At 31.6% G+C, this 12,512-nt stretch overlaps 1 protein-coding gene and 3 long non-coding RNA genes across 4 annotated transcripts; 2 read left to right on the top strand and 2 right to left on the bottom strand.

The window, feature by feature from the left end:
• LOC107367084 (uncharacterized) lies at window positions 1-7,467 on the bottom strand. Its single transcript, XM_015934757.3, has 6 exons — window positions 5,768-7,467; window positions 3,514-3,624; window positions 3,075-3,413; window positions 1,403-2,305; window positions 1,146-1,336; window positions 1-438 (listed from the first exon to the last, which is right to left on the bottom strand). Exons 1-6 carry the CDS (start codon window positions 7,373-7,375, stop codon window positions 282-284), a joined length of 3,309 nt encoding a protein of 1,102 aa, XP_015790243.2. The 5' UTR covers window positions 7,376-7,467; the 3' UTR covers window positions 1-281.
• A 1,312-nt stretch (window positions 7,468-8,779) lies between these two features.
• Window positions 8,780-9,613, bottom strand: LOC107367121 (uncharacterized). The gene is made up of 2 exons (XR_001569821.3): window positions 9,473-9,613; window positions 8,780-8,989 (listed from the first exon to the last, which is right to left on the bottom strand). It is a non-coding gene; the product is annotated as an uncharacterized LOC107367121 (long non-coding RNA).
• Window positions 9,614-10,262: 649 nt separating this feature from the next.
• On the top strand, window positions 10,263-11,336 carry LOC107367128 (uncharacterized). Its single transcript, XR_001569826.3, has 3 exons — window positions 10,263-10,402; window positions 10,936-10,999; window positions 11,196-11,336. It is a non-coding gene; the product is annotated as an uncharacterized LOC107367128 (long non-coding RNA).
• Window positions 11,337-11,353: 17 nt separating this feature from the next.
• Window positions 11,354-12,347, top strand: LOC149093292 (uncharacterized). Its single transcript, XR_016199680.1, has 3 exons — window positions 11,354-11,492; window positions 11,774-11,866; window positions 12,209-12,347. It is a non-coding gene; the product is annotated as an uncharacterized LOC149093292 (long non-coding RNA).
• The last annotated feature ends 165 nt before the right edge of the window (window positions 12,348-12,512 follow it).

Here is a 12,512-nt window from a genome sequence, read left to right as displayed (position 1 = left end):
TTTTCAATGGCAAAGAGTTTTTATATGAAATTTAATCACTTTTAGAAGACTTGGTCAGTTTCTAATTGATATAATTATTTACATAATTTGGATCAACAGCTATTAATATTTAAACAAATATCCTTTTGTTTACAATACATTTTAATATCATTTTTTCAATGAAAATTTTCAGCATTTACTGTTTAGAACTGTTGATTGCTGGTTGACAGGCAACACATTCAATTGATTAAATCAATTTCATTAACTATTACTGATGATAGACTCAGTAATAGCCTTCAATTTCATGTTGACATTTCTTGTTCACACCTTTTCTCCCAAAAAGATGCTCGTTTCATTATTGATGGAGCCATGCGACGGACCACTTTTTTACCACCAAAAGGAGTTTGATTTTTTCCGCTATCAACTTGTTCACTTGAATTACAATCATCTGAATTGTAACTGCATGATTGCCAAATTGTTTCAAATTATTGGTTAAACACGTTGATAGAGTTGATAAGATGTAACCAAATGGATTTGCAACACAAATGTGTGGGGTTTCAATGAAGACCAGAGATTGCAATTGTTGCCAAATTGAATTCAAATCATTATTTAAATTTTCGTCAATAATAGTTTTTTTTTCATTCAAGTTGAATTAAAGTGAAGATGCAATAATGATGATGATTGAAAGCCCAAATTGAGCAGGATAGATTCAATTATAGTGATGTAATCCAAATAAGATGATGATTATAATGAAATAGTAAAAGGAAGAGAATAAAATGAGTGATCATTAGTTGATGAGTAATAATAATTGCAATCATTTGTAATAATTAAAGTAAATATTATTTGTTTTAAAGTGAGACTTGAATATGGCAAAAAGAGGTTAAAAATGAGTAAAAAACCTGAAATCAGGTTGGTTAAATTGGTAAAGAACGATAAATAAACATGTTTTATGAATGTAACAGCAATGATGGTGATCAACATAATCATCATTATTATTGGTAAAAGGCAATCGATTTAAAAACTGAAATTGAGCTCATTAATAATTATAGTTTCAACAAATAGTCAAAAGGTAAAGCCAAAAACTATCCTTTAAATTGCTTATCTGGTTATCATTATTAGTAATGTTACTGTTAAAACATGACTAAAGTATCATTAACCATTCTTACCCAGTATTTGATTGACTACGGACTCCTGGACTTGCCGGGTTACTTGATTCAAATTTGCCTGATATTTCTGAGGCTTGATTAATATCATATAAACTTAAACTGCCCATAAGATTGCTTGATGGATTACTTTGATTCTTATTAGTCCAATTACGATACTCCTTATTCAAACATCGACCAGTAATACTGTTTACCTGTTTAGAGGAATAATTTAAATTGTTATTAATCGATGGATTGAATAAAGTGTTGAATTTTCTTACAGCAAGAGGATGTTGAGGTTTAGTTGAATGTAATCTTGCTTGAGATGAATTGGCTTGGTTTGACTTGGTCGATAGACGTGGCTGAGGTCGAGGTGGAAGTATTGGTGGTGGAGGAGACATTAAGCTGGGCAATGATACTTCAGAATTTGATCGTTGATAATAATCTATAGATTGTTCACCATTAACATGATTTGGCTCTTGTTGATGATACAGCATCTCATGATGACAATTATTTTTCTCATGATGGTTATTAAAATCTTTCGTTAGTTCAATAGATTGGCTTTTAGCGTTGTTTTCATGGCAATTTACTTTGTTCCTGGGTGAAGACAAATTACTATCATTAATATTATCATTTTCATCATGATACATATCATGGCCATTATTATCTCCATTTTCATCGTCAAGCCAACAGGATAATTTAAATGGTACACTAAATTTGTGTTTATCTGTAATTAAACGCGGGTTGATTCCTGTTCCACTATTAGCCAATGTACCATCACGATTTAAACTGTAAAAATTGGTTGAATCCTTTAAATATTGACCATTCATTGGATTGGTTGATTCCTTATAAGCAGAGAAACGATTAATCAATTCCTTAACTGACACTAAGGATGTAATGTTTCCCAGATTTTCCAATACTTGAGCCTCGGCATGTTTATACTGCAGATGATGTTCATTAATGATTCTCGGTAAACCAGGTGAACATGAAGATGAAGATGAGCCTGCTGATGGTAAAGGTGAAGATGAACATGAAACAGTTGGGGTTGGTGCTGTCGTTGTAACCGTTGGTATCAATATTTTTCCTGGTAAAGTTGACTCTTCATGAGAATTTATCAAATCCGTTTCAGAATAATTTAAACCTGGTGACTCGGAGGCTGAAAAATATTTCACCGAAGAATAAACCTGAATTTTAAGAGTGAAAAAGAAGAAAAAAAACACAAAATGATTAATGAAACAACCAATTAAACAAGAATTTTGAAAATCAAAGTAAAAATCATAAATAGATTATAACCAGGAAATTTTTCTTCCTCCAATTAATCACATTTTCACTGTCTTTTTCAACTTAATTTTGATTCTTAGCTAATTTAAAAATATCGATTGATGATAAATAAGATTCAATGAAAGTTAACCAGAATAAAAAACAGGTAAAGGTGAAAGTAATAGCTGGTGAAAAAAAGTAATAACAAGTGATTGCAACAATTCTTGGTGAGTTTCCACCTAAAGTAAAGTTACAATTCTGATCCATCTGAAGTTGGGTGTGAAAATGTAACGTGATAATCTTAAAAATAATAATCATTCTGAAGGAAACTCTTCATGAAAAAAATCATCATACAATCTTAAAGGGGGCAAAAAAAGGTTGATTTTTTTCGTGATTTGATGATTTTGGTGGTGAAGAAAATAGCAGTTGAATGGGATCGGATGGAAGAAAAAGAAATGATTACTTTGAATGAGAGAAAAATGTTGATGATTATGTTCAATTGTGAGTTAATTTATAAGTTACCGATGGCTCGTCATGCAACAGATTATCACACATTATTTTGGTTATTGCATTGACAGGCAACAATGTATATTATTTATTTTCATTGTGTCAATTTTTGACTCTTTGTTGCTCTTGTTTTACTTGTTGCTTTTGTTGTTGTTCTTGTGTAAATGAAAGAATAACTTTATTCACCTTTTCATCAAAACCATTGCAAGTTTCATGCTCCTTTGGTACATTTGGCACATAATAGTCTCTCTTAAACCTTCCCATGTCTTTTGAAGGTGAAATGTAAGGTAAAGCATGAAGATTTGCCTCATCGTCTTCAATACGGTTCCTTGGATCACCACCTGATGATGGATCCAAAGAATCAAGAAATTGATTTAAATGTTTACGTTTACCGACATTTTCAGTGGTATACGGATTATCAGGCCAAGCAACTGTCGATTCTTCCCATTTTTTATGCTCCCGTTCAGCGATCGATGCAATTCTAGGTGAAAGTGAAGCTTCATCAGGATGACACGATGAGAGAACCTGAGAAAAGCAGAAAAATTAATATAAAAAGTTGTTTGATGTAAATCTATTTTCCAATGTTAACAGCCTATCAATTACTGACTGTTGTTAATTATTTTACCTCATTTTCTTGACGATGAGAATGAAATGTTTCCGACAGGACTTTCGGTCCATTAGAGGTTGAATTTACTTTTGTTGAACGTTGTTTAGTAGGAGGTGGACTCGAGACAACCTGTAAGTTAAAAGTAAAAAATGATTAGTAATTTTTTTCATTGGAAAGGATGAGCAACAAACTGAATGACAAATTTTGAGTTTCAAGCATTAAATTCATCATTGTATATTGATTTGTTTTCATTGTTATTTTCTTATTGTTTTTGAGTCAAATGACTGTATTCAAGATTGTTTCCGATCACCATAACATTCATCGATGCATCACTGATCACTCTAATAGAATGTAAAATTGATGTTCTTTCAAGATTAGGGTTGACATTAATTATCATTACCTTCAATTATATGTCACCAATAATTACGCATCAATTGCTAAGCCAAACCACACAATTAGGGAACAAATTTGTGTTCAATTAGATTAATTGTCAGGATTGGGTGTAAAAACACAACGCTAACATGAATAATAATAATTGAAAAATGAAAATAAGATTGAAAGGTTGAACTAACATCTACAACTACAAAGAATGCAGTTTTTCCAGGTTCCATTTGATTCAATAAAAGTTAATGCTTACTAAGGTAAAATGGCAATCATCTAGTCATGAAAATTTACTGATCAATATTCAATGGTTAACCAGATTTATAGCTGACACAGGAACTGAAAAACAATTACATGGATTGTTTGATATTTAAGTAAATTATAATTATTCATGATTTTGTAATTCTGCTTATGCTAACGAACTTGAAAAATACAAACAAAAAGCTTGAAAGCATCAATAACTGGATTCTATCGTCAAGATAATGGTGATGATGGAAGAGCAAAAATCATCAAAATTTTGGTTCCATACACTGACTAGCAAATAATATATTAATAACGTTGTTAGTAATGAAAAAAGGGTAAAAATTAACATCATGATTCAGTATAAAACTGGTAACTATCAAAAGGTCAGTTAAAGGTTAATGAAATACAATGTTACGAGCAATTTAATTTAAAATTTTGCTTAATAACAGTTGTAAAAAAACAGGGATTGAGTTGAGTTACTGTTAACTAACATTTTCAAACTAATTATAAGATGAGTCCATTAAACACACAAAACCAAATTGCGGGTTCTTTAAACTAAATTAATTGTACAATTTGCTATAAATATTTAATTAGTAATAGATGAGTAAGCAACAAGACGAGTTTACAATGAATCAAGAAAAAAGTGAAACTGTAATTAAATGGACTGTTGAATGTAAAATGGTTAAGATTGACAAAATTGTTGACCAAATTAACATTACTATTTGTTTCATTTTTATAATTATCTGAATGAATGCTTGTGATTTTTAAATGATACTTGATAGTTGACAATTTATTCAGCAATTATCAAGTGAAAAAGATTATTTAGATGTTTATTTATACATTAATAGATCTAATGATATGATGATGGACAATTTTATCAACTGAAAATGATTTAGATTTGAAGTTTATTAATTTTGGTCAATTAACATGACAATTTAATGGGCATAAGATTGAAAATGTAGTCAATTGTGATGTTAATCATGATTAAGTTGATTCATGATTTTGATTTTTCTAAGCGCATTCAGTACATTCGTTACTTGCCATCATTTTGACTTGAAGCTACATTTTAGTTGATGAAAATTAGGACTTGAAACTTGAGGAAGTATTTTTTGAGTTGATGAAAACAATTGAATGATGAATCAATGAATAGTAATTATTGTAAAGTTGATTGCTAAATATCCTGACCATTCAACATTTGATTACTGTGATGACTGGAAGTAATCAAAGGTTCAAGCATTTCTGCTTTATATTTCTTGCCTTCTTGAACGTGTAGAGTTGGATGACTTAATTGGAATAATTAAATCTCTCTGAATCAAAGTTAATTGTAACCCTGAATCATGTGAACAGTTTCAACCATTTTACTTTCATTTTGATAAAGATATAATGCACATTGAATGTAAACAATGGTCCACAAAATGGCCTTCTTCATTGCAATACCATCTTAATTTTGTTTAAACAATGATAATAATAAGGGAAGAATTAAATACTCAAACTGAATTAATATGTTCACGACTAAAGAATGATAATGGCCATGATAATGACATGTAATAAAGGTAAATACAGTTAACTGAAAGAGTAATGAGCCGCTTTGAAGGTTTTGTTTGTTAATTGAAGCTTTCGAGTTTATAAAAACTTGATTATAACTAACCTTTTGAAAGGATTTTGTTGATGATCTGGGGAACCGATAAGGATGATAATCCTTCTTGGGATATATTTTCACATTAAAATCAATCCAATGTTGATTAACATGGTTGAACACACAGGCTGAATAGGTTCCAGAAAGGTCAACTCGGGTTGATTTGATTTCCAAAATGTGGTCAGTGAAGTGTTTGAATGTTTTGAAATCTTTAGTTTCAACTCCATCTTTGTTGAACATTTGGTCAAACTCATCTTTTGGTTCAACATTGAATTGGTCAAAACGTCCTCTTTCAATGGTTCCTCCAATTAATTGGCCTTTACGATACCAAGCAACTCCTAAAGGTTGACTACCTTTAACACGGCAACAAAATTGAATCAATATATCACTTTGAACGTTGGCTGATTGGGGTAAAAGGGTAAAGGTTGGATCATCATTGTTGGCATTTGTGATAGCACCATTAGTTGACTTGGTTTGGTTATTATTGCCAGTATTGGCAATAAAAGGTTGATTACAAGTTAATGAAGATGATCTTTTATTAGAAGGTATAAAATCGGGTATTTTCAAAGGTGCTAATGGAGATGATGATTTATGATTGGCAGCTGAATTGAGACACTTTGTTGATTTTTGTTTGTTGTTGACTATTGTTGATTTGTTATAAGGAGTTGATGAAGATGATGATAGCGATGAGGCGGGAAAGGGTGATGATGAAGCTGACGAGGCTGAGTGAAGAGGAACTTTTAACTTGGCTGATGATGAACATTTAATATTTTCAAGAGGATATGAAGACGATGATTGAACTTCAGTTTCATCACTTTCCGATTCTTCATCAGATGAAAATTCAAGTGAACCAACTGAATTACGTTCGGTTAGATCAGATAATTGGTCAACTGCGGTTAAACCAATAAAGCGAGGCACATTTTGACTAGGATTGGGAATAAACATGCAAACAGGATTTGTTGATTCAGATAGGTTAAGAAGACAATAAAGAGGTGCAACATCATTTTCAGCTTTACGTTTCTTTTGGAAAAGCCAATTCTCTTCCCAACTAAAGTCATCAACCACTTTCACTTTATTAGTTAATTTAGATTCATCCATATTATCACCATTTATAAGCTTCTCATTGGTCTCATCATCGTCATCTCTATCAAGATAAGCTAAATCCATAATATCCAAGCCAAGCTCAGGGAAAGCAACTCGAGCACAGCCTTTACTGTTTAAATCTAGACCATAAGGATCAAGTAAAGAATCAACATGACGACGTCTCTCTGGATCAGAATCAACAGAATCCTTGTAACCTTCAGAACCAACGGCTGAATCAACTCCGTCCTCCTCTTCGTCTGGAGCCGTTGTTGTTGTTGTTATCTCTTCAATTTGCTCCTCAATCTTGTAAGCTGTATCTCGATCTTTAATAATATCAGCAATGTTAACATTAGATTCATTTTCACCTCCTTTGTAACTATTCAACCTCCTTGATTCTGGATATATTTCCTCTTGATGATAAATTACACAACCATCATAGGGTTCAGTTTGTTCAACACTAACGTCGGAGTTATTATCTTCCATTCTTAAATTGTTACCGTTGACTTCATTTCCTTTCACTTTTTTGGTACATTTCATTGAAGATGGTTTTCCCGATCAAGTTGAAGGTGTTAAGGTAAAATAATTATCTTTCACTATATTCCCGTTTGACTGAGTTCACTATCTTCACTGATGAAGTTTGTTTCCATGCAATTTTGGCTGATACTTTAGAGCCACACTGGCGCCTCTATTGCCACAAAATTGTGCCTCAAACGTAGCGCGCTCATTTTAAAGCACGAGGCCACTATGCGCCTCAATACGTTGGAATTTGCGACTTTACTAAGACTTGAAATATTCTGATATTCACTGCCAGCTCTATGAATAAACCTTAATTTTGTTGGTAAACCCAAAAGTGAAATAGATATCAAAAAATAATCAAAATAACCCAAATTACCTGAAAAAAGTTGCTTGTTAAGCATCTGGTGTCATCTATTGGTGAACTTTTGAATCTGGTTGTAGGTTGAATTTTTGTTTATTTTTAATTGATATTAGAGTTGGACGTTAACTGAAAAATGAGATTGATATTGTCATTGCATAAATTGCTATCGATATTTATCGATAAATTATTGTTAATTTTTAATGTTATCGAAAAAATATAACCAAAATTAAAGCAATTTAATGAAAAATATTTGGTAGAGACTCGAGAAAACCCAACATATCAGTATTTTCTGGTTTAATTTTATTGCTTTGGTCAGTAATTATTAGACCAGTATAAGATCAGAATGAAATGAGCCCATAAGAGCTTTACCTATGTTAATATTTATCGATAACTATCGATATTTTTATTGTTATCGTTCAACTCTAATTGAAATCAAGAACGATCAATAAAGAAAAGTGACTTTCATATTTTAAATATCAAGATTTTATTTTGCAAATTTTGTTTGACAAAAATTATTATTGACTTGAAGATAACGAGCTGATTTAGTTAGCATGTAACATTAGGAAGCTGTCTAGTCAGAGAAAGTAAAATATTTTGAATTGGCATTGGTAAATTAGCAAAATTACCAACAAAAAACTTTGAATAATAAGCTAAGCTTATTTTACATTTTAATTTTTTCAAATAAATCCATATTAGCCATGTAACAAAAAAATGGAACAGAAGGTTAAAGAAATAATCCATTGAAAAACTGAGCGATAAACCAAAGGTAAAATTGAAGACTGGAAAGTGAATCGATAAATTTTTCAAAATTAATGATCAACGAAAAAAATGCTAAGAAGTTTTCTATTTTCGAATCATCTTGTATCTAAATGTTGCTGATATCGTAGGTACCCATTGGATGATGATGATGGCAATCAGCGAATATCAAATGATTTTCAGAATAGAAAGTTGACGAGGTCGATCTGTTATTTGAATTGATTGATGAATTTTATGCTTTAATGGCCACATTGCTGTTGTTAGGATGTGTTGTGATGATGTTATTATCAAAAAGATCACGAAAAAACACAATATTGATATTAAATATTGTAAATAAATACCATCATCTAGGCACTACTAGGCCCAGGTACTCTTGGTTTTTTGTAGCACATACGAAGGCCCACGGCCAGTAAGAAGGCAAAAATCATCATTATAACCATAAAGGCAGACATGACAAGAACCAAAGCCCATTCCGAGTGCTTGTAATCCATTGTTGTGACTTTAATGTGTGAATCAACCTAAAAATTGAAACGGTGAAGAAGTGAAAGTGTCACAGAAAGAAAAGGTGTAGTCGAGAAACAGGGAAAAAATGAACGAGATGAAGAAGGCCGTTGAAAGGAATTGAAGTCAAGGCAATTTTAAAGCAAAAAGTTAAAAATACGAGAAAAGATGAATTTAACTCGAAATAACTTGAAATGAAATGAGTCAGATGAAAGAAAGACAAGGAGAGCAAGAAAAAGCAGTTGAACAGAGAACAGATTAAACAAAGAAGCAGGAGAATGAGCGAGATGAAACTCTTCTTCTTGAACAGCTTCAACAAAAATGCGAGAATGTATGATGAAAAGAAAGAGAGACAAATTCACTCTCGACAATGAAGAAAGAGTCGATTGCGCCATTATAAAGAAGAAGTTTCTCTTCAATCTTTTCCTTTCCCTTTCCCTTTCTTTTCTCTTTTCTCTTCTCTTCTCTTCATCACTTAGTTTCTTCATGTGATTACTTACTGTCTATTGCTGGTTATCTTTCTTTGGTTGCCTTTCCTGTTGTTTTGCAAGGAATCAATGTAGCCAGTTGAACCAAACACGAAGACCAACAATTAAACTTTCACCATTCTCTTGTTGAACGTATCGTTATTAGGTTAACTTTGTCCGTTCAATCCTTTGAACATATTCATTCTAAATAGCTTCGAGTAACTACGTTGACCTAATTGTAAATTCAAAAAACTTGGACGACAAAAACATTCAAATTGTTTTGTTAACTCACTTGTTTAACACCCAAAAAGCCAACTTTACCGTCAAGTTTGGTAACTATGGTAATGAGGGAAACTAAGGGGGAAAGTAGTAATCAAGTTATGATTAAAATTTGAAATTGATAGTTGATTTCCCCCTTGACAACCTTTTTTACCCACCTTAACCTAACCCTTCCCCCTAAAAAACCAAAATGTCTTCTCAAATTACCCAAATTGTGATAAACATTAGCTTTAAAAATCTAAACACTACTTGTTCAAATGAACCCAATTATTTTGTTTCAATTTAACTTTTGTTTTAAAATGTTTCTTAACTGTTAATCCAAGTTTCCTCACATTTTATACTCTTACACATGTTTCAATAGTAACTTAAGTTGTTTTTTTTCTTGTGTACTTTGGTTTAGTTTCTGACGATTTGTTTTCTTTTCTCTATTTAACAAATTTCTATATTTAGGTATAAAACCTCAATGATCAGTCCTGGATTTCATTTTCACCTGACGCCTCGTTGCTCTTCACCTGTTTTCTATGGGTGAAAAAGTTGGAATGGTGTTAACCAGTTTTATCATTTTCCTGGTAATGTGTTAAAACTAAACTTGTTATGCTTATACTTCTGTGGAACTCACTAAAAGACCAAGAAAGACCAGAAATTGATCTTTTCTGTGAATTATTGTATTTTTGTTAATTTTTGGTTAGTATTTTTTACCAAATGTATTGAAACTGCGCAACACATACTCACAACCTGACAGTATTATCCCTCTTAAATGGTACCTTTATTCAATATTTTCTTTTGAGTAGAAACATTTCATTATAATAAGTAGCACAAGTGTAAATGTCTTGCAATGTTTCTTTTTTCTCTGTCTATTCTCGAAGCTTACTCTTATTTAATGCCTTAATTGTCCTAATATTTCACAATTTCCATTATCAACATCATTACAATAGAATCTTGTATCGTTTGTTTTTCCTTGAGCTAATATTTTTATCCTTTCAATCTTTGCCAAGTTTCTTGATTTCATTTTCCTCTCATTCATTAATCTCATCTCGAATCACAAGTTAATTTTACTTGTTTTTTAATTTCAATTTAACGAATCTTCTCGATAGTCAATTACAGTCAATGTCAATCCTATTATTACCTTAATCTAACCTAATTACATAAAAAAGTTTCCAATCTCGCCTGATCAATGCCATAAAAACTAAATGATTTTTTTCCTCTTTTTTTGTTAGGTTTACTCGATCGATTTTGCAAAATACAATGTTACACATATTTCAGTTCAACTCAAGGAATGAGGTAAAAAAGGAAACCCAAAAGAACTATTAAACTCCCAGTGAAAACAGGGAATGATCATAATGAACAAAAATACTTCAACATCATTAATATCTTCGTTGCTGACAATGAACTTTATTTAACAATATAATATGATATTTCATGCTTGGTTAGAATCCAATTCTTTCACCTCTTTCTTTCTTTCTCTCTCCATTTCCAGCCTATTTCATTAAGTTTTATAATAATGATGAAAATCGCCATGAAGACAGGATCCATAGAAGCTGAGCAAGACCAAGAAGAAAAATGGAAGACTAACAAAAATGATCTTTATTGTATTCTGCCTGCTGTATCAACATCCACAAACATTTGCAAACAAATGCTTTCATCTTCATCGTAATCATCTTGATCATCAGGAGAGAGAAAAAAAAACATTGTCATCGCTATTACCATTAGCTTTAACATAACCATCAACTTAATGTTAATCATAACTTCAATAGAGAAAGAAAAGAGCTTGCAAGTAAGTTTGAAAAAGGGTTTAGTTTATCCTGGTAAGAATGTTGAATACGAGCTGGAGTTAAGAAAAGATGCTGAGAAAGAATAGAAATGTAATAAAATTACAAGAGAAAGAGAGGAAGAAAGGAGAAGAAAAAATCGACAGCAAAGTGAATTTCATCGATCAGGGTCATCCGAAGGCTTTGTAAGATCATGTCAACTCGAGTTCTGATTTTACTTCTCTCCCTGTTTGTCTCTTCATTCTCATTTTTACCTTACTCTGAATGGGTTCCACCTTCCGCGAAGAAGTTAAATAATCATGGATGGTAAATGTATAAAAAAAACATTGATCTCACCAGAGGAAGGAACAAAAAAGCAATCAAGAAACATCATTGTAAGGTAAACTCACTGGAGATGGAAAATAATTAACTTAATCAATAATTTACAAGAGTTAAAACATGAGTTGGTTAAAGTGGCAAAAGCAAAGGCTACAAGAAAAAAATACAACAACTAAGATAACATGAAATGGTAAAATGATACTTTTCTTGCTGAACAGGAAAAGATTCATTAACATTTATCTTCATGGGAAAACTTTGAATGGCATCCAGTTTAATAATGGTTAATCTAATTGATTTCAATTTGATCAAATTGAGCTGATCAATTGACTCAGGTTTAAATTTTTTCACTCAATTGCTTCCTTGTGTTCACACTTTAACATACTTTTTCATTCTCTAATTGCAGATGTGATTTTGGTTCAATCTATCATTGACAAACGGCTCCAAATGAAAATCAAATTAATTGGAAACATTTGATGCCAACAAGGAAAAAAGTCTAGTTTCTTGGATGGATTCATAATCAAATTGGAGGTTATCATGGAAACAGTTAATATAATTGGAATGGAGATCATCTCGAATGTAACTCTTTGAAGGATCATCAAACCACCAACTTTCATCTATTCATAGAAGACTATCATTCAAGTTGACTCTTTTTTACAACCAGACATCATTGGTTAAACACAAAGAATCTTGTTTCATCAAACAGGTTG

Source organism: Tetranychus urticae, chromosome 3 (genome assembly GCF_039701765.1).
Source record: "Tetranychus urticae isolate SD_2017Ah chromosome 3, NJAU_TeUrti_SD_1.0, whole genome shotgun sequence".
Lineage (NCBI taxonomy): Eukaryota > Metazoa > Arthropoda > Arachnida > Trombidiformes > Tetranychidae > Tetranychus > Tetranychus urticae.
This window is presented reverse-complemented; position numbering and strand designations above follow the sequence as displayed.